This window comes from Lissotriton helveticus, chromosome 2_1 (genome assembly GCF_964261635.1).
Source record: "Lissotriton helveticus chromosome 2_1, aLisHel1.1, whole genome shotgun sequence".
In the NCBI taxonomy this organism is placed as follows: domain Eukaryota; kingdom Metazoa; phylum Chordata; class Amphibia; order Caudata; family Salamandridae; genus Lissotriton; species Lissotriton helveticus.
The window spans coordinates 1,181,732,991-1,181,754,143 of NC_136059.1; the positions used below are offsets into that span (position 1 = coordinate 1,181,732,991).

At 48.4% G+C, this 21,153-nt stretch overlaps 1 protein-coding gene across 6 annotated transcripts in view; it reads left to right on the top strand.

The window, feature by feature from the left end:
- The window catches only part of USO1 (USO1 vesicle transport factor), a 515,242-nt gene that overhangs the window by 454,334 nt on the left and 39,755 nt on the right, over positions 1 to 21,153 (top strand). For all 6 annotated transcript variants that reach the window (XM_078676053.1, XM_078676052.1, XM_078676055.1 and 3 more), the window contains one exon: positions 11,040 to 11,138. In XM_078676053.1, the coding sequence (XP_078532179.1) occupies positions 11,040 to 11,138 (99 nt within the window). The remainder of the gene's footprint in view (positions 1 to 11,039; positions 11,139 to 21,153) is intronic.

The window sequence follows — 21,153 nt, forward strand, 5'->3', positions numbered from 1 at the left end:
GAAAAGCTTTTTATTATTCATTAGGACACCTAGAGAGGAACGGGAAAAGTATATAATAAATAAAATAAAGCTTTCAACACTAGTTCCTTAGCCTTCAGATCCTCAAGCTGTACTGCTAGGCCAGTACTACAGATGCGCTTTCTGTTTCAGAATTATTTCATTGTGCGAAGAAAAACATTCTTGAAGGTTTCTTCAATGTTACAGGTCAAGTGATTGGAAATTCACTAGCTGGCAAGACTGTCTTTTGGGACCCAGTCCATGACAACTCCCTCCAAGGATTTTAATTTCTATGTTATCTAATGCTGCAGGAGACCAGATTAGTGCTTTTGGGGAGGTCTCCCACCAAGTACAATTCTGTTGCCTTGTTAGATAAAATACAGCAGCAAGATCCCCAAACATTTGCCATTTTCCAGGCATCACTAGGGGTTTTGCCTACAGGCAGCGTCATGGCCCACCACAATGGGCAGCCGAGTCCTTTTGGGGTCTGAGTAGGGGGAATCTAGCTACTTTTGAGCCTTTTCACCCTTGCCCTTTACAATTTCTAACTCTGTAAGGTAGCTTTTCTCATCTCTATCACCTCAGGCATTTAAGCGAACTCCAGGCTTTCATATGGGAAGAGTATTTTTTCCAGGTTCACGCTGATAAAGTAGTTCTTAGAACTAACCCAAGTCTTCTACCCGAAGTAATATCTCCCTCCCAATCAAACCATTGAGCTCCTGGTGTTCTTCCCACAGCCGGACTTGGTAGCAGAGAGACAGCCCTTCATAGACTAGATGTAAAGAGGGCCTTCATGTACTACATTGATAGGACAAAACCTTTTCGTAAAACTCAACAACTGTTTGTTGCCTACACTAAACCGCACAAAGGAAGCACCATTTCAGAAGCAGGGATAGCACGATGGGCCAGATGTATGACCCTAAATTGCATGTACAAATGGGTTTCCGACCCGTTTGCGCTTGCAAAATGGCCCAGAGCCATGTAAAATTCCTAAATAGCGAGTCGCAATTTATTTGTCACTCGCTATTTAGGAATTGCGAGTCACAATTAGGAAGGGGCGTTCCCTTCCTAATTGCGTCCGCAAATCAATGTATGAATGTTTTATGACTGCAAATGCGGTCGCAAAACACACTCAAATTACCGCCCTCTTCAAGAGGGTGGTAGTGCAGTCAGAGACTTTCTCTAAAAATATTTTTTAAGGGCAGGCAGTGGTTCCAGGGACCACTACCTGCCCTTAAAAAATGTAATGAAAACGTAATATTTTTTTAAAAAATGCATCCCGTTTTCCTTTGAGGCTACATTTTTTTTTTTAAAACTGCTTTATTTAAAATCAGTCTGAGAAATGGTGATCTGCTGAGCCCAGCAGGCCACCATACCTGGAAAGGCCTGTCATTACCAATGAGCTCGCAAATTGCGAGAGGCTCATTAATATTAATGAGCCTCGCAATTTGCGACCCCATTGGGAATTGCAAATAGTGTTAAACACACTGTTGTACATGGCAAATTGCACCTCACAAATTGTGACTCGCAAATGAGTCGGAGTTTGCGAGGCACAATTTTGCTGGTCGTACATCTGGCCCAATGACTGGTCCATGGCCTTTGTAGGTAATGTCCCCATAACATCTATAGGGCTGCTATCTGGTCCATCTCACACGTTCAACAAACACTGCTATGTGGATGTGCTAGCACGTAAACAAGCGTAAGTGCTTTACGCTGTACTACTATGGATAGCCACCACTTACGGAAGAACTGATTTTTGATGTCTTAAAAGTTCAAGTAAAATGTAATGTAATGATGTCTTGTAAAGCGCATGAATCACCCCACATGGGGTATCTCCGCGCTGTAGACCGCTGGGGAACCCGTCCTGGCTTTCCCTGTGAGATGGTCCCTACTGGGTATCTCCAAGGTGAAACCAGGCATCCCCGGCGTATGTGGGGGGCCGTTGTGGAGATGAGGCAAGCTAATGCCCAGAGTTGCCGAGTGTGATCCCTGGTTAGAGTAGGCACAGAGGCGAGAATTATCGAGTCCGCTGACCCTGGTCCACGACCCTGCCGTGTTGGGAATTGAACCCTGGTCCCGGGCCGTCCTCTGCTTCCGGGTCTGCCGCCTCTAATCAGTGAGCCACACCACTCCACAAAATGCTTGATACATAAAAGTAGAAGCAAAGAATTTAAATTAGGGCCATATATTTCCCGATAGCTAGTGGACATTTCTATGCATGGGAAAAGCCCATCTAGGAACATATTCTTAATTGTTACAATTCAAATGGGCTAGACCAGACATCCGCACCACTGTATTAAGTCCCAGGAATGGAACGGGAATGATCTCATGCTTAAAGTCTGATCGGGTGTTATCCTTTTTTTCACACAATATTTGGTGTGGAGACACCAAGACATTCTTAGTAAATGACAGATGCCACTGACACATCCAAATGTCAAAAAAAGACCACATGGACTACATGACACCGAAGCTGTGCCTGATCAGTTTGGTATCAAGGAGACAAAGGGACAGAATGACAATCTAGGACAGTGCCACTTAATTTTCAAAACAGAGTGCTGACAAAGGAAATCTTCGAGAGTTTTCTTGCCTAAGTGGAAAAACACGGCCTGCAGCAAAATAGAAAGCAGTGATGTTTGTTAGATTGGGTAGGATCGCAATACAGAAACAATAGAATAAGGGATATTGAAAAAAACATCGAGAAGATTTGTTACTTTAGCCTGAGAATTCATGAACAAGGAGAGAAGAAGTAAACGATTTACAGAACATCTTTCAAGCCTGTAAATAGTACAAATAATGAAGTAAAATGTTACCCTTTAAGGATCTGTTCATGGCATTCAAATTGTTCTGTAGATTCTCATGCTCTGCATACTCCTGCCATCTATTGTTGGGCTCGGACATGTACATCTTGTTTTTCTTCACATAAGTCTTTTGAGTCAAGAGGTTTAGTGATTCCTCCTATGACTGGTAATTCGCATGGGCATCGGGTCTATTGATGATGGATGTATGACATTACAACGCATGCTTTTACATCACATGCCTTTACAACGCGGTTTTTACATCGCAAACCTTTACAACGCATAGCGCTTTGGGGTGCTGGATAGTGAATAGTTTAATTTACTATTCCAACACCAGTCCCCCTGGACACTAGGGAAGGTGTTGGACAGTAAATTAAACGTATTCCCTATCCTAGAGCGCCCCCCAGCGCAATGCGTTGTGATGGGTTGCGTTGTAAAAGTTGCGTCGTAAAGGCACTGCGTGGTAAAAGTTGCGTTGTAAAGGATGTTTCCCATTGATGATTGTTTTTTTTCCCTGCCATCTCGTTTGGACGTGCATTTATTGAGTTCTGGGGTGATCACGCCTTGTGGTGTTAGTCATTGGTAGTTCTTGGTTCATCCACAGCCATTGTCGCAAACAATCATCGATTGCAGTACATTTCCTTATCATCGCAACCTTCGCCAGGCTCGGCTACCGGGCTTTCTTTTGACACCCCTCTCATGGCCCCTGCCCCTCCCGTGACCTTACACTTCGTGTTCTTCAAGAATGCAGACTCTGTATGGGAAAGGACGCCTTTTCACTACTGTCCATAGTGTCATTTTAAATATTCCTGGAGAGACCACTAACAACTTTGCAACCTCTGTCTGTGGAGCATGACAAGGCCTGCTTCTCTGCCTGTCCCGACTTCTGCTCCAAGAAGGCCCACCAGTATCGACGACTTGCTCAACAAACCATGGCAGAGGGGCCGAAGGGAAGCACCCCAACCTTTTTGGGGACCGTGACGGCGAGAGCGAACTAGAGCTGGGGTCCTGTGTGCTGCCCCTCCCCTTCAGCCCTGATCCAAGCTCTCGCTAAGAGTCCATTACAGAGGAGCGTAGGGTCAGGAGGCATACTCATGCAACAAGATGCTGACCGTGAGTACAACTTCCCTCCTACCAGCACCCCAACATCAAAAACAGTCCGAGCACCACCCCAGGAGGTTTGGGCATTGAGCCCGGAAACCCAGTGTCAGGCTCTGGTTCGCCACTGCTTGAAGGCCATGGTTGGCACTGATAGGAGTCCATGAATCTGACTCCAAGCCAGCCATTAGTGCAGAAGCAACCGCTCAAGACCTGGCCTCCGGTGGTGACAACACCATCGACACAGACACCAAAAGCACCTTCGAAGCTCTCTTCGGCTCCGAAGTCTCCTTTGGCACCTAAGCACCGGGCCCAAATCCCCATCCTGCCCTGGATCAGAGGAAATGGAGCAGCCCAGTCTTCGATGTATCCAAGCAGAGCTCAACACCAGGCAAAAATTAATTTTTGTCCAGATGCACACGGGGGGAATTGTTATCAAGACTCCTCCAAAGGTCTAGGACACTATCCCTCAGAAAATGAAACTAACATTCGAGGAGGAGCTTGCATGCCAACCTACATCACCTAAGAAGCCCCAGACAGGGAGACTAGTCCTCTACCAATCCACCCTCACCTCTGCCCCCTCCTCCTTCACCTTCCTTTCCTCCTCCCTATCTTCCCTCTCCCTCATCACAGCAGGGGCGCCCTCCGCCTCATGCACTAGAGGGTTCCCCACATTCTTCTTATGGGGGGTGCTGTGTGTGGGGGGAAGCACCTCATAGCCGTTCAATCCATACGAGATCCCATTTGATCCAGACCTTAATGACGACCTGTGGGACCACTATGATGTCGATCCTCCACAGGATACTGACCCAGACTTCTACCCTGACACAACACCCCCTTTTAACGGCACTACTTCTTACCAAAAGGTCATGCACAGTGCTGCCACCTTCCACAGGGTAGAGTTACATAAGGTCCAGGAAGATGATGACTTCCTTGTTAAAACACTGTCCAGCCAGCATTGGATACAGTTCCTCCCCATGCTAAAAGGCCTGTTTAAAACTGCATCTGAGACTTTCAAAGAGCCTGTAAAAGCCAGTGTAATCACCCCTAGAGTCAATAAAAAATGTAAGCCTTCGCCCTCTCATCTACTCTGTATCCAAGGCCAGCTCCCACAGACTCGTTAGTGGTCCATATAGGGCACTGCTGATGGCCCTCCGCCAGATAGAGAGTAGGAAGATTGATGTGGCCTGCAAATGGGTTGTTGCCTAATCATCAACTCACTGGAGAATAGCCAGCGCAGTTGGACTGCTCTTTAGATAGGATCAAGCCCACTGGGATGAGATGGAGGAAATTCTGCAGCATCTCCCAGACCAGCCAAGAAAACATGGCAACTAGCTTGTTTCAGAGGGCTAGATCATTTCAAACCCCACAATTTGGTGTACCCTACATGCAGCTTTAAAGTGGAGGTTCAGCAGCATCTGCTGCTGCCTCTGCCCTCGATGGGGCGCACATTTTCGGACCGCAGGTTGATCGGATGCTGGAGAAAATCAATAAAGCGCACTGATGCAGCTAAGGCTATGGGGCTTAAACATCACCTTCTCCCCAGGGTTCTTTTCATAGGTGTTCGTTCAGACGTGGTGCCAAAGCTACCTCCCCAAAGCATCTACTATCCAAATAGAGACTGCAACAACAGACACCCCATTGCTTCTCCAGGTGAGCCAATAGGGGTAACAACATCAACAGGGTTAGAGGTAGAAGGGGTACAGCTAATCGAGGCACCCAATCTAAACAGTCTCTCTCCCTTCCCCTAATCACACTACACCTTTCCGGAGAAGACTACAGTGGTTTCTTTCACAGTGGAAAGATATCGCTTCCGATTAGTAGGGTATCTTCATCATCGGGCAAGGTAACCCTTCGGACTTATTGCAACCCCACCAAACATTCCTCCTATTGCATACACACCTTCTCCCCCGAACGTCAGTGCATCTTTCAAGAGGAAGTAGATGCACTCAGTCGCAAGGGAGTGGGGTGCAATAGAGGCAGTGCCGCAACACTAGCAAAGCAGTTTACTCCCTGTAGTACTTTATCCTAAAGAAGGATGGGATACCCAGCATATATTCTACCTCAGGCCCCTCAAAAATAGATCGTGTCGGAGCACTTCCTCGTGGTCATGCCAGGACGTCATTCCTCTACTGCAGCTAGGCAAATTCAGGACCGCACTTGACCTAAAAGATGCCTATTTCCACATCCCAATCGATCCTGTACCCCACCAATAACTACAGTCTGTTGTAAGTGCCCAGCATTTTCATTTCAAAGTGCTAGCCTTCGGTGTCACCACAACCCCCAGAATATTCACAAAATGTCTTGCCATTGTACCCGCTTATGTCAGGAGGAGCGGCAGCCACGTGTTGCCTTACTTGGACAACTAGACTGATCAAGAGCTCAAACAAACCATGCTTCGCACATATCCTAACCACCGTTGACCTGTTGCACAGTGAGGGGTTCACCAGCAACACAGTCAAGTCCCACCTTCAGCCCCTTTAGATGCATCCCTTCCTGGAGCACTTATCAACTCGGTCACCGGGAAAGTGTACCCCAGTCAAGCGTAGATTCAAGCTTACCAGGTGTAACTTAATTTTTCTGATGGTTACGACTGCCTGTGGATTCCTCACCTTTGGATTTATCCCAGTGCGCAGCATTCCACAGAAACTTTTCTCGTCACAACGTCACAATGGATTAACTCCTGACGCGACTACGTGATGGCATCGGAGCCATAAGAAGACCTCTTAGGCATGCTGACGTCAGTTCCACCCATTTGTTTTCGTGCCTTCGAGGCGAAACGGTTGAACTAACAATACCAACATTTCCACAAGTATATATAGTATACCAAACACAACCAAATAAGAAAATATCGCACCAAAGATATTTCCCATAATCCAAATAACTTCATGATTTAAGCCAAAAAATCACATAAAACATGTGTATGAAAGATAATACAGACCTTAAATCTTTGGTATAAGCAGACAAGTAATGGTGAAGCAGGTGGGTCAGTGAGGAATCCACGGTCAGATACTGTATCCACCAGAAAAAGCGTCACCAGAGGTAAGTAACTTGTTCTTTTGATGGACACATCTGCCTGTGGATTCCTCACCTTTTGAATTGAGTCCCTAAGCAGTCCCGCACCCAGAGGAGGGTGCCTGCCTTCACCAAAAAATTCCATAACACAGAATGAGCAAAATGGCCACCTTTCCTCACTTCTGAATCCAAGCAAAAATGTTTTGCAAAAGTGTGGAGGGAGGCCCAAGTTGCTGCTTTGCAGAGGTCATCCACAGGGACCCCTCTAGCCAAAGCAGGAGATTACTTGCCTCTGGTAAAATGAGCACAAAACCTTCAGGAGGCTCCTTCTTGGCCTTGGCATAGCAAATCTTGATGCACAGGATTATCCACCTGGACTGCGTTCTTTTGTGGACAGCCTTGCCCTTCATCTTGCCAACATATCCAATGAAGAGCTGATTATCCAGTCTGAATTCTTTGGTTTTATCCAAGTAGAAGCTCACTGTCCACTTGGGTACAAACGGTGAAGCCCTACACCCTGGGGTATCGGACCTGCCCCCTCTCTCCCCGGTCTACCTGGACCCTAGAATTGCTAGCCCGCATCGGGACTGCGGCTGGATGACCCTGACGGCACCTTCACCACACCGGCCCCACAGGGTGGAGTGGGGAGTCCTGAGTATGCCCCACACTGCTCATTTGGGCGGTCGTTCAGGACACCAGACTGAAGGCTGCCCCACGTGACTGTGTGGGGCCCCATCCTACCACCTGCTACTTCCGCATCCTGCTCCACTGTGGAGACCTTACCCCGGAGTTAGCCGTTGCCCCTTCGGGCACCGTGCTGTAAAGGGCCTCTCGGTAGGCTAGATGATGACCCACAATAGCAAGGTGAGCTGCAACTGAGCGGGCTGGGCTCGATGAAGGGGGTCGCTGGACGAGAACAGAAAGAGTCCCCTCATACCAAACGGCTCCCCTCGTTTTGGTGGCATGGTTGGGCACTCTGGGGCAACTCTACCGTGGGCCCTACTGTGCAGGAGCCCTACGTTTTGTCGAGCACCACTACCGCAATGCTGCATTGGCCCTGAACACCTCATCTTAGAGTTCCTCAATCTGGATCTTGAACCTCCAACTAAGTCCCAGTACATTGCTTGCTCCCCTTTGCCAGGGACTAGGAGTGGAGCCACGTCACCTGCTGTGCACTGGCAAGTCCCTTCTGGCATGAGGCACCACCTTGCAGAAATGACTGAGGCCCCCTTAAGCACTGGCAAGCTCTCATACTCACTCTGGGAGTGCCTTTTGATCTCTCTCCCTAAAGTAGATAGAGACCCCACACATCTGACATCTTATAGACCCATAGCCATTCTCCGGGAACACTACAAAATATTGGGTACATTTCTTGCTAACTGATTCGCCTAAATCCTCCCGGAACATACACATACTGACTAAAATGGCTTTGTTCAGTGCCATAGCACCTCCCAGAACATCCACCATCTTTTCCATATACAAGACCAAGTAAGAGGACAGTTGCCAGGAGCAGCTGGTCTGATTTTAGATCTGGAGAAGGCATTTGACACTCAAATGTGGCATTATCTTTTCATGGTTCTCACCCATATGTTTATAGGGCCCAGGCTTATAGCATACACCTAACCACTGTACTCCAAACCAACCTCCTGGATCATCTGGGTCGCATCGTCACAGGCCCCTTCCCGGTTGGTCGGGGTGCCCATTATCCCTGCTGCTATTTGTGCTCTCAAAGGGACCCCTTGCCATACGATTATGTGGGGAGGGCTGAGAGTGGGGCATCCCTCTCGCAGACAGGACCCACTGTATCATTCTATGCAGATGACCTGCTTTTAAATCTGCTGGACGTAACAATCAACCTTACGACAATCCGAGATATCCTAGCTGAGTACGCCTCTGCCGATGGGCTCCGTATTAACTAGGCAAAATCATCCATCTACCCTTTTTGTCCTGGCCAACAGCTGTGAGAAGTTCATCTAGGCGACACCAGCACCAGCTGGCACGCTCAAGCGACTCGCTGCCTAGGGTTCAATCGCTATCATACTCTCCTGGTACTATACAAAGTGAACCTCCTCAAGGCCTTAGCGGGAAGACGAACTCAAGTACATTTCTGGCAGTCCCTCCACCTGGCCCCAGTAGGCAAAATCACGTTGGCGAAGATTATCCTACCCCGTCTTCTGTATGATTTCACAAACCTCCTAGTCCTCCCACCACACTCCTTCTCTTCTGTCGACCTGAGGGTCCGGATAGAACACTCGGTACTTACACTGGGTGATTTATTTTCCGAAGGCCACCTTCTCCCATTTGATAAACTGGCAGTGGAGTATGGCCTCCTGTCTGGACAATTCCTCCTACACAGACAGCTCAGTCATACTTGCCACACTCTTTGGGATATCTCAGAGGGAGAACCCGCCACAAATCCTGTTCTGCAGGTCATCCTTACAATGGGTGACGTCCACCACCTTATCATCTGGCTCTATAAAGCCATCTGCAAGCCATATGCGAGCTGGTGGTCACCCCCCTGCTACACTGCACCAAAAATGGGAAGATTACTTTGGAAGGGTCCTGCATGAAAAGGAATAGGAATGGGCGCTAGAATTTCCTTGATTAGTTTCCCTCAATTCCCGTTTTAAGAATATACATTTTTCTCTACTCCATATGGAATATTATTGAACTCTGTTTCAATTAAACTGTTACTTCCCATATGCACAGGTTGAATGCCCACGCTGTTGATCCCCTGACATGGACCTTATGCACATGTTGTGGTCCTGTCCTGCCCTACAGAGTTATTGGACCTCGGTCCACACCACCCTGCGTGATGTCACAGAGCTACCAGATTTCCACACATGAAAAGCATGTTCCCTAGGCATATTTAAGCTTAAGAAATAACAAAAACTACGCGCTTTGCGGCCTTAGAACTCTATACCAAACGCACACACTCACTTAACTGCCGCTCCCCTATAGCACCTGTGGCCGCATTGCACGCAAATGGGGCACAGCAGAAGAAGGTGCCCTCCGCTATGAGTAGGTACGCCGACTGCACAAACCATTTATCACCCCCAATAAGCCACCCTACTTAAGCACTTCCAGCAGGAGGTGGAAAACAATGATCCTCCCCCCATGATCGCACCATGCGATCCCCATATGCGCCACAACAGTCCTCTCGGTTGAGGCTCCCTGCACCAGCACTCACTCACAGCCCCACTCACCCATCTTCACACGGTAAAAACAGCTCCATATGCCTGTCGACCTGCCCATGCGACTATTCCTGCCTCGCTATCCACACACTGCTACAATTACCTAGCTTGCATGCCTGCCTCTCACCCCAGTTTACATGTTTGGTTCCAGTTTGCACCTTTGTGAGGAAATCCAGCCGTTTAAGTTCACTGTTTAACAAGGACACATCTCACCTCTGTACTCTCAGGTGCTTTACGCTGATATTGTCCCATTCTTATTCAGGCAAGACCAGATTGTATTTCCTATACGGCTCTACTATCACACGCCGAAAATTGTCACGTGCTAATGTTGTTAACAGTGTAAAAGCCAATAAAAATATTTTTTTTTGTAAAATTTTTAATAATTTTTTTTTTATTAAAGTAACTATAACTTGCGCACCCGCCATGCATTGCTAATTAAATCACATATTACATTACTCATTACATGTTATATGACTTCATTGATAACATCACTGCAACATCTAAAATGGCATTATTGATGTCAACACTGTGCATGGTGGGCCGCTAGTTATAGTTACTTTGGGGCACGATTTATAGTTACTTGAGAAAACTACAACTGTTGAATTGGCGTAGTTTTTTTTCTTCTTTTAAGTAGTATGTTTTAACTGACATTTTCACCAAGCTATAATGCCCCTTTAACCTTTGGTTTTTTTTCAGTTACTTCTAAGGTTTTTTAAAAAATAAAGAAAAATATAATTACAGTTCCTAACTAGAACGTAATTTTAACCTTTGTGTTTTTTTCTCCATGAAATAGTTACAAGGAGCAATATTTGTTAGATTCTATTGATTCACTTTGCCTCATTTTCTGCCCTTACTGTAATGAACTTACTCAGATGTTTTCAGAAGTGTAAATCAATCTTAACATATTGTGATTAACAGCAGCATTGTGTTTGCTTCACAGGAGGTGGAAACATTTCGCGCACAAATGCAGACCCAGTCAATGGAAATTAACAGACTACAGACTGAAAGACAGGAACTCCTGCAAAAAATAGAAACTATGGTAAGACTTCGGAAATAGCCTAAGACACTCATTACGAGTTTGACGTTCCAACTGCCATTGCGGCGGTTGGGAGTATGCCGACACGCTGGCGGCATCCTGACCACGGTATTATGAGAACACTGCCAGGCTGACTGTATTGTCTGTGGTGCAACGGTGGCGGCATGATTTGGCTCACAGAAAGGCTGACGCATATGCTGCCACCGTGGCAGCGCCACTTGCACGTCAGTGCACTGTGTGCCATGCACCATGTTGTGCATGCCACACAGAGCATGCACAACAGTGCAATACGAGGGGGGCATAACGTGCCCCCATGCACTTTGCCCAATGGGCATGATCGTCCTGGGGCTGTGTTTGGGGCTCCTTCCCTTCCTTTCTACCAACCTTTTTGTGGCGGGGTCCCTGCCATAGAAAGATCAGCAGAAAGGCTGGTCGTGGTTGGGATAGTGGTCCTGGCATTGCCACCGCCTCTCTTCACCACCGCTTTCCTCAGCGCCGCCCCATCCAGGATCCTGGTGGAGGTGGCGATATTGTGTCAGGCTTTCTGGTGATCTGACCTCCTCCCTCGTAATCGGCGGTTGAACCAACGAGGCGGCGGCGGTCAGACCACTGCACTTGTAATCAGGCCCCAAGTGTTTAGTATTCTCTATTTTCGCACACACTTCAATGTAAGTATTCCTATCATACCCAACCAAGGCCTCATCACTAAAGTGCTGTTACTGGTAAAAGGTAAATCACCAGTTAAGCTGTCATTTGTAGGAACACAAATAATATGATGAATTGTACTTATATTCACATTATATAATCAAATGTCGGTTTCTCATTTCGTGGTTGGGTAAGGAGTGGGATGTTTTGGGGGATTTGCAATGCTGTGTTCTGTGTTAATGTTACATAGCTTTTCTCTTTTAATTCCAGTACAAAACTAGCTCACGTAAGTAGTGACCAAATGTCCTTTAATTGACAATCCTGAGAGCGTTTGTTCAGAAGCAAGCTGAGTTTTAGTTTTTGCATTTTCAACTGTTGTATGTGTGGCTACAGAGATTTATTGTTTAAGTAAATTTGTATGCAGGGTTACTATTAATTATTCACCATCTTTAAAGCATTTCATGACATACAATACCAACTCCGCTGTTTTGATATTCAGTGGTGGAAGGCTAGCTGGCTCTGACATTAAAGCAGAAAAGTAGGAGGAAAGAATGACATTGCTGTTTTAATGTTGCCTTGTTCCTCCAACTCTTGTTGTGAAAAGGTGTGCTATGCAATCACACTTTTCCTCAGTTAAATGGGCTACTTGATTAGTCATTTTGTTGAAATTCTGTAGTTGGGAATACTTTCTGTACATTACCTTTTACTGTGCTGATCACTCTACATGCCCTATTTTCTGAAGGCTGTGGGAATCATGGTGTCTATTGCGAGCCACCTTGTGTAGTAGTGTGGTAGTGTAGATGCATTGCAAGCAAATTAAGACCGTATTTGTATCTTCTAGTGGTTTGATTCTCTCAGATAAAAACAGATTTGATTCACTCTTGTGCACAAGGAAGTCAAATTATGCTTAGATAAGCATGCGTTACATATATTTTCAAGGAAATCCATTATTGTAGGGAGCTTGGTCTTCCAGTATACCAAAAAGAGATAAGCTGCGCAAAGAGTCCTTTTTTCCCCTTATAAATGGACAGGGACTTGCTTTAACATTACCAAGGTGCTCCATTTGTGGTTGTGTGGTCGAGCAGCCTAGGCTTATCAGCGGGGAGTATTAGGCATTTGTTGCATACACAGAGTCAATAATGATACACACACTCAATAAGGAGATCCACACCAATTTAGAAAAATAACACATTTTTATATATATTTCAACACCAAGAACTTCTTAATTGGGTAAGTACTTTTCAGATTTTGACTTTTGCAGTTTTTAGCAATGTTAGCCTCATTTACATGGGAATGCTTTCCTATGGAGAGAAGAACATTTACTGCATACATGTATTTGTAATAGGATTTCTAGGGACCCCTTCAGGTCGTGATGTATTAGGGGGCCAAGGTCCCAAGTTCCACAGCAGTTCGGTTTGCCTGCACTGGAGTGTCCAGTTGCAAAAGTGTTGGACGGGTTAGTAGCCTGCATGCTCCACCATTGGCGGGCACCTAGAAATAGGCTTCTAAGGGGGACTTGGGTGCAATCTGGGAGCTCCCAATAGGGGCACAGTACGAGAGGGACCTGGTAGCAAGGGGAGCAGTCTGTGTTCGTGGGCACGGGCAGGGAAGCTCGGGTGCAGAGTTATGGTATGCTGGCCCTCATGTGTCGTACCCGGCCAATGTTCTCGGTCAGGACCTACAAAAGGAGACTAAACAGGACAGCTGGGCCACTCTGGATGCTGGCCTCTGCAGAGCGGACTGCCCTTGTCGGCTGGTCGCTTTTCAGACTGTTGGATTCCGGATTGGACTCTAAACAAGTGTTGATAACGGCTACACGTCTGGTACCCCAGGTATTGCTGCAGGGAGGCTCGTTGGGTCCTTGTGTCTCCAAACTTGGCAAGCAGGCGGATCAGACCTCTGAGTGTGCTGACCTCCTTCTGGGCAGCTTCTGCATTGGTGGACCCGGTGCTCGTCATCTTCTTTGAACTGGACGTCGTTGTCTGTGCCTTCAGGATGTAGGGGAGTGGCTCTTCCACTGCAAGGGAAATGCTGACTGGTTTTTGAAGTACTGGCAACCTTCCAAGGCTTTTGGAGGATGCACAGCTGCAGTAAATAATGCAGGACAGGTCGGGGCTTTGCAATTGTTGAGTCTGGAGCAGCAGGCAGGGTTTAGTGCCAGAAGTCCACAGCAGTATACAGTTCTCATGTTGATTGGCTGATCAGTGTCCTCCTCTTCTTTAGTCAGGTAAGTCTGTAGTTCTAGTGTCAGGGGGCCGCCTAAATACTCAAGTTCGAGGCATGTGGGCTGCTAAATTCATATCTTAGCATTAGATCGCCGCCTAGTGTTGGGTCCGGATGATCGCACATTGTTGTCCTGGAAGAGTCTTCGAAGTATCCTGAGATGGGTGGCTCCTCCCCTGGACTACAGTGCGCATGGGCATCGGCTCCATCCCCAGATTGTTTTTTTCCGCCATTGGGTTCGGATGTGGTCTCGACGTCTTTCTGTCGAAACCGAGAAAAACGTACTTTTAGCGGCCAAAAGGCCTCGATTTTTTGCGTCGGTATTGTCTGCGCACGGTCTCGAGTCTTCCGTCTCTTGGAGCCGGAATAAGCGGAGTTTTCATTCGCTTTCCGAACTTTGAGGCCTTCTCATCGCGACACGACTGCAAAACTTTTCGAACATGGAGCGGAGCCCGTTTAAGTACTGCCCGCTTTGTGGGTCCAAGTACCCACACATCGATCTACACCCCGTCTGTAACAAATGCCTTTCGCCTGACCACGACGACGGCAAGTGCAAGGCCTGTGCACAGTTCCGCTCAAAGAAGACTCTCAAGCTTCGGCGCGCGGTGCGCATGGAAGCGAGACAAGCGGCCCCGGATCCGGAGAACATCTTCGGAGACCAGGAAGAAGAGGACCAGGGTCATCATCTTCAAATCTCCCCACCCGAGACGGAGGTCGAGGCGGATCCGGGAGACGACGACGGAGTCGTGGGTCAAGGCCTTGAATACGTCGACGAGGTAGGAGACGACGATGAGATTTATGGGGCCGCGGCAGATAGCTCGGGGGACGAGCTCTGCCCCGAAGGTTACGAGGATTCCGACCGGGTCACGGGATCGCCTGTTGGCCTTACCCAAGACCCGTTGCCGCAAGCCACGGCCCCGCCTTCTGGCCCGGCCACGGACTTACTTGCCGAGCAGACTGTTTCGAAACCGAAACCGAAACCATCGGGATCGACAAAACCTAAGATGGCCGACCCGAAAACGAAACCGAAACTTAAGGACTCGAGTGTCCCTAAGATGGCTGCCGTACCGGCAAAAACGACTGTGCCCGCTACTCCATCGACTCCGTCGACCTCCGGTCCGCAGAAGTCGAAAAAGTCCGTCGATTCCGCCGCTGCAAAATCGAAATCGACGCCAGAGGAGGGGTCCTCTAAGAAAGATGGTCGGCACGGATCGACAGCTGCGCCGCCGTCCAAGCACGCCAAAGCCAGCTCCGAAGAGGCTACGCAAGCGCACGGATCGAAGACTGGCACGTCGACGCCCCGGTCCCAGGAATCGGGGTCGGTGACGACGGGATCCGCGCCCAAACCGCACAAGGCCCACAAAGACGTCGGATCCGAGGGAAAGGTCAGAACATCCTCGACGGCGCAAAAGCAAACTGTGAGTGAGACGTCCCCCATCGATGAATCACTACAGCGAATCAGAGAGAAGGCCTCTGCTCCGTCGGCTCTGATACCATCGCCGCAGCCGCAAAAGGACAATCCAGCTAAACCTTCTGGGAAGCTTCTCTTTATTTTACTGCCGAACGAGGCGCCGAAAGCCTTTTCCACCAAATCGGCGCCGAAACAGGTGATTTCTTCACCGGCTGGCCCTCTTCCACGTCGGGTACTCGAATCTGAGGATGATTCAGAGCATTTCATCGACGCTGACACAGGAAAACTGACCCTCTATAAGAGGAAAATCACTTCGGAGTCAGTGGACTCATATGTCATCCCACTGAAGAAGAAGAGGGTGCCCCTTGATGCTTCAGGCCTCATGGAACCACTCCAGCCTCCTCCGAGACGGAGCCATACTCCCTCACCAGAACACTCTGCGGGTGAGGGGTATGATGAGGACGAGCAATACAATTTCCCTATCAATGAACCTGATGCACAACAGGATTCATATGATGACACTGGTGACCAAGGCACCCAAAGTGTGGGGCAGGACCCGCAGCTCTTTAATGCACGTGCATCCCCAACTAAGGATTCAGCAGGTTTTCATGCACTACTCGAAAGGGCAGCAGCCAATCATGATGTGGACATGCATGCTGACCCGGTTGAGGAAGACTTCCTTTTCGACACATTTTCAGTCTCTGAAAGGACAGTAAAGACTCTGCCTATGCTTAAAGGAGTCCTCAAGCATGCTGGGGACATATTTAAGGAGCCTACAAGAGCAAGAGTGGTCAATCCACGTATTGAAAAAAAGTACAGACCTGCACCTGCAGACCCTGCATACATTCGGGGACAGTTGCCACTGGACTCTCTTGTGGTCGCCAATGCCAGGAAACGTGCCAACTCCCAAACCACGGGTGAAGCTCCTCCCCCGGATAAGGAGTCTAAAGTGCTAGAGGCAGGGGGCAAAAGAGTAGCTGCGCAGGCATCAAACTTTTGGCGCATTGCCAATACACAGGCACTCTTAGCGCGTTACGATAGGGCGCACTACGACACCCTAGAACAGATTATACAACAGCTGCCTCCACAGTTCCAAGAAGGCACTAAACTGCTTATTGAGGAAGGGAAGCTAATCTCAAACGCAGCCATCAAGTGTGCACTTGACGCAGCAGACACAGCTGCTAGAGCTATCAACACTAGCGTTATGCTGAGACGACAGGCGTGGCTACGCATCTCAGGGTTTAAACAGGATATTCAGACAACAATTCTTAATCAGCCAGTCAATCCTGATAGTCTGTTTGGTCCAGATGTTGACACCACCCTAGAGAAAATAAAAAAGGACACTGAGACTGCTAAGTCCATGGGGGCCCTACAGTCACAACAGTTTCGTGGCAACAATTTTCGTCGCTCAGGTGCACGTGGAGTCACCAGAGGACAAAGGGGTCAACAATCTCAGTTCTCAAAAGGTGGAGCACAATCCTCGTTCACGAAACAGAACAAGGGAGGTTACAGAAACAACAGCAACAGAGGTCGCGGCAGAGGAAACAACAGCTCCCGCTCCTCTACCCCAAGCAAACAGTGACTCTCTGTCACTGCCCCCCGACCACTTAACACCCGTCGGGGGGAGACTGCAGCAGTTCCTGCCCGTCTGGAGAAACATCACCACAGACAGGTGGGTGCGACAACTAATCCAGTATGGTTATTGCCTAGAGTTGAAATCCACTCCACCCGACATCCCGCCAAGGCAAAGACCTATGTCCGCAGAGCACTTGCTCTTATTGCAGCAGGAGATAGTGGTGATGCTGCAAAAAGGCGCAATCGAGCTCGTGCCGGTGGGAGAGGAAGGCACAGGGGTGTATTCCCTGTACTTCCTTATTCCGAAGAAGGACGGATCTCTCAGACCCATTCTAGATCTACGTCCCCTCAACCTGTATATACTATCAGAACATTTCCACATGCTTACACTCCAACAGATTCTTCCCTTGCTAAACCAAGGGGACTTCTTAGCAACCTTAGATCTCAAGGATGCTTATTTCCACATTCCACTACACCCGTCCCACAGGAAATACCTCAGGTTCACTATTCAAGGCAAGCATTACCAGTTCAAGGTACTACCCTTCGGAGTCACCACAGCCCCAAGGGTGTTTACCAAGTGTCTGGCGACAGTAGCAGCGCACCTCAGGAGGCAGAACATCCATGTCTACCCCTACCTGGACGACTGGCTCGTGCAAGCCAAGTCGGAGCAACAGTGCGCCGCGGACATGTCGACTACAATTCACCTTCTTCACAATCTGGGTTTCTCGCTGAACTACCCAAAGTCGCATCTACAACCAGCACATGTCCGGCAGTTCCTAGGTGCGACGATCAACACCCTGACGGCCATGGCTCAGCCAAACCAAGTCAGGATAGACAGCATGCAGTCTCTGATCCAGAAGTTCAGACCACAACACTCTCTTCCAGCGAGAGTGTTCATGCAGTTGATAGGCATGATGGCCTCCTGCATCTTCATAGTCCCGCACGCACGGTTACATATGCGCCCGCTCCAGGAGTGCTTAGCGAATCAGTGGACACAGGCTCAAGGGCAATTGACAGACCTAGTGTTGGTTACCAGTCGGGCATACGACTCTCTGCATTGGTGGACTCCACACAACCTTTGCAAGGGCCGACTGTTCCAAGAGCCTGTGCCGCAGATTACCCTGACAACGGACGCATCTCTCCAAGGATGGGGAGCTCATCTGCTCGATTACACAGTGCAGGGACTATGGACGACGCAGCAACAGAAGATGCACATCAACTATCTGGAACTGATGGCAATCTTCATGGCGATAAAGTCCTTCATTGTACATTTGTGCAACAAGGTAGTGTTAGTCCGGACGGACAACATGACCGCGATGTACTACATTCAAAAGCAGGGAGGCACCCACTCGCCACAGCTGTCTCATCTGGCTCAGAGCATGTGGAAGTGGGCCATTCAGAGGAACATTTTCCTCATGGCAGAACACCTCCCAGGGAAGGACAACCAGATGGCGGATCTGCTCAGCAGGTACAGCCATCAAATGCACGAGTGGGAGATACACCCATCTGTCCTCCACCCGTACTTCCAGCAGTGGGGTCATCCGGAGATAGACCTGTTTGCCACAAAAGAAAACGCAAAATGCCAACACTTTGCCGCCAGGTTCCCTCACCCACAGTCGCAGGGGAATGCGATATGGATGAACTGGTCAGGCAAATTTGCGTACGCTTTTCCACCAGCCCCTCTGATACCGCTGGTCGCAAGAAAGCTAAGGCAGCACGCGATGACTCTCATCCTAGTTGCTCCAACGGTGGGCGCGCCAAGCATGGTACACCACGTTCCTCGAACTCTCAGTGGTGCCGCATCAAAGACTGCGCCTCACGCCCAGTCTTTTAACGCAGAACCATGGAGACATTCAGCATCCAGATCCGCAACAGCTCAACCTGGCGATCTGGCTCCTGAAGTCCTAGAGTTTGGATACCTTAACCTACCTCCAGAATGCATGGACATCATCAAGGAGGCAAGGAAGCCAACTACCAGAGCATGCTATGCTGCGAAATGGAAGCGTTTTGTCATTTACTGTACTGCCAATGACATCAACCCGCTAGATGCATCTATCCCTGACATCATTTGCTATCTGTTGCATCTTTACAAGTGCAATCTAGCGTACACTTCCATTCGGATTCATCTATCCGCCATAGCGGCTTATCTTCAAAACAGGCAGCACCTCTCTGTCTTCAGAGTGCCTGCCATTAAAGCCTTTCTTGAAGGCCTGAAACGAGTCATTCCCCCAAGAACACCACCAGCTCCGGTGTGGAACCTCAATGTGGTCCTCACCAGACTGATGGGACCACCATTTGAGCCACTGCACTCGTTTGAACTCCAGTTCCTAACGTGGAAAGTAGCTTTCCTAATAGCTATTACGTCACTGAGGCGTGTTAGTGAGCTACAAGCGCTCACAATACAAGAGCCATTCATTCAGATTCATCCAAACAGGGTAGTGCTACGCACTAACCCCAAATTCCTTCCGAAGGTGGTGTCACAGTTTCATCTCAACCAAACTATTGACTTACCGGCATTCTTCCAAAACCCACAAACGGTGGCGGAGAGAATGCTCCATACCTTAGATGTACGGAGGGCGTTGATGTACTACATAGACAGGACACAACCCTTTAGAAAGACAAAACAACTTTTTGTTGCCTTCGCACCACAACACAAAGGCAACCCTATTTCCAAAGCAGGAATAGCCAGGTGGATTGTTAAGTGCATCCAGATATGTTATCAAAAGGCCAAGCGCACTTTAACGATACCCCCAAGGGCGCACTCCACACGCAAATTGGGGGCATCCATGGCTTTCCTAGGGAATATTCCTTTAGAGGATATTTGCAGAGCAGCCACGTGGGTTACACCACATACCTTTACAAAACACTACTGTGTTGATGTACATTCCAAGCAGCAAGCTGCTGTAGGACAGGCTGTTCTCAAAACACTTTTTCAGGTTTCTGCAGCTGGCACAGGCAACCGCCGCTGATGGAGGGACTGCTATGTATTCTATGCTAAGATATGAATTTAGCAGCCCACATGCCTCGAACTGAATATGCTACTTACCAGTATGCATCTGTTCTTGGCATGTAGGGCTGCTAACATTCATATCGCCCGCCCTCCTCCCCGGTGCCTGTCGCAGCTGCAGATATACTATTGTATTTATTCATTAGCATGGACATCCTTTACACTTTTCACTCCATCTTCTGCCACAATGGCGAAAAACAATCTGGGGATGGAGCCGATGCCCATGCGCACTGTAGTCCAGGGGAGGAGCCACCCATCTCAGGATACTTCGAAGACTCTTCCAGGACAACAATGTGCGATCATCCGGACCCAACACTAGGCGGCGATCTAATGCTAAGATATGAATGTTAGCAGCCCTACATGCCAAGAACAGATGCATACTGGTAAGTAGCATATTCATTTAAGGCCATTAGGGAAGTGTATAATAGTAGCCAATGCTCTACTTACCCTTTGAGTTACCACACCCCCTATATGACTACTTCATGTGGCAAGTGGGCATAACCCTGTCCCAGTGTTTCTAATTATGCCATCACCAAGATGGTGGAATTTTCCTAGAGTGGAGCACATCAGTCAGCTCACCTTAGGTCTGTGTATTTACCTGGGTGTGCTCCATGCCTCCTGCATTACTAATTTCCCAGCTGTCCTGATGCAAAATTGGCCTTATGGCAGGGGGTGGCATCTCTCAGGTATTCGGGAAGCCGGGGTTGCATATCAAAGGCGGCAGAGGCTTTGAAGCCTCTGGCTTTGCTGATTTACCAGCCATCCTGCTGGAGGAGTTGTAAACACCTCATGCCAGAGCAGTAATTGTTCCTGACCTCTGAGAGTGGTGCTCTCACCTGCTTGGGAGTCAGAAGTGCATCTGTGCTGGCATGTTGAACAGTAGCTGTCTGCCAGCACACTAGAGGGCTAGTAGAATTCTGGAGAGTACACCTTAGGTGCCCTCTGGGTCCAAGTATTAATAAATCCAGTGTGGGTTTATTAATACGAGCTGTTTGATACTAAACACCTTTGGTTTCAGTGAAGCAATCACATAGCTGGGGAACTTGTAATCACTAGTGCCCAGTTCATATACTTTGATGGCTTCCCTGTTCACTTGCAGTGTCCAAGAATTGATTTAGACATGAAAGGGGCAAATCTGCTCATGCAGATATGTCCAC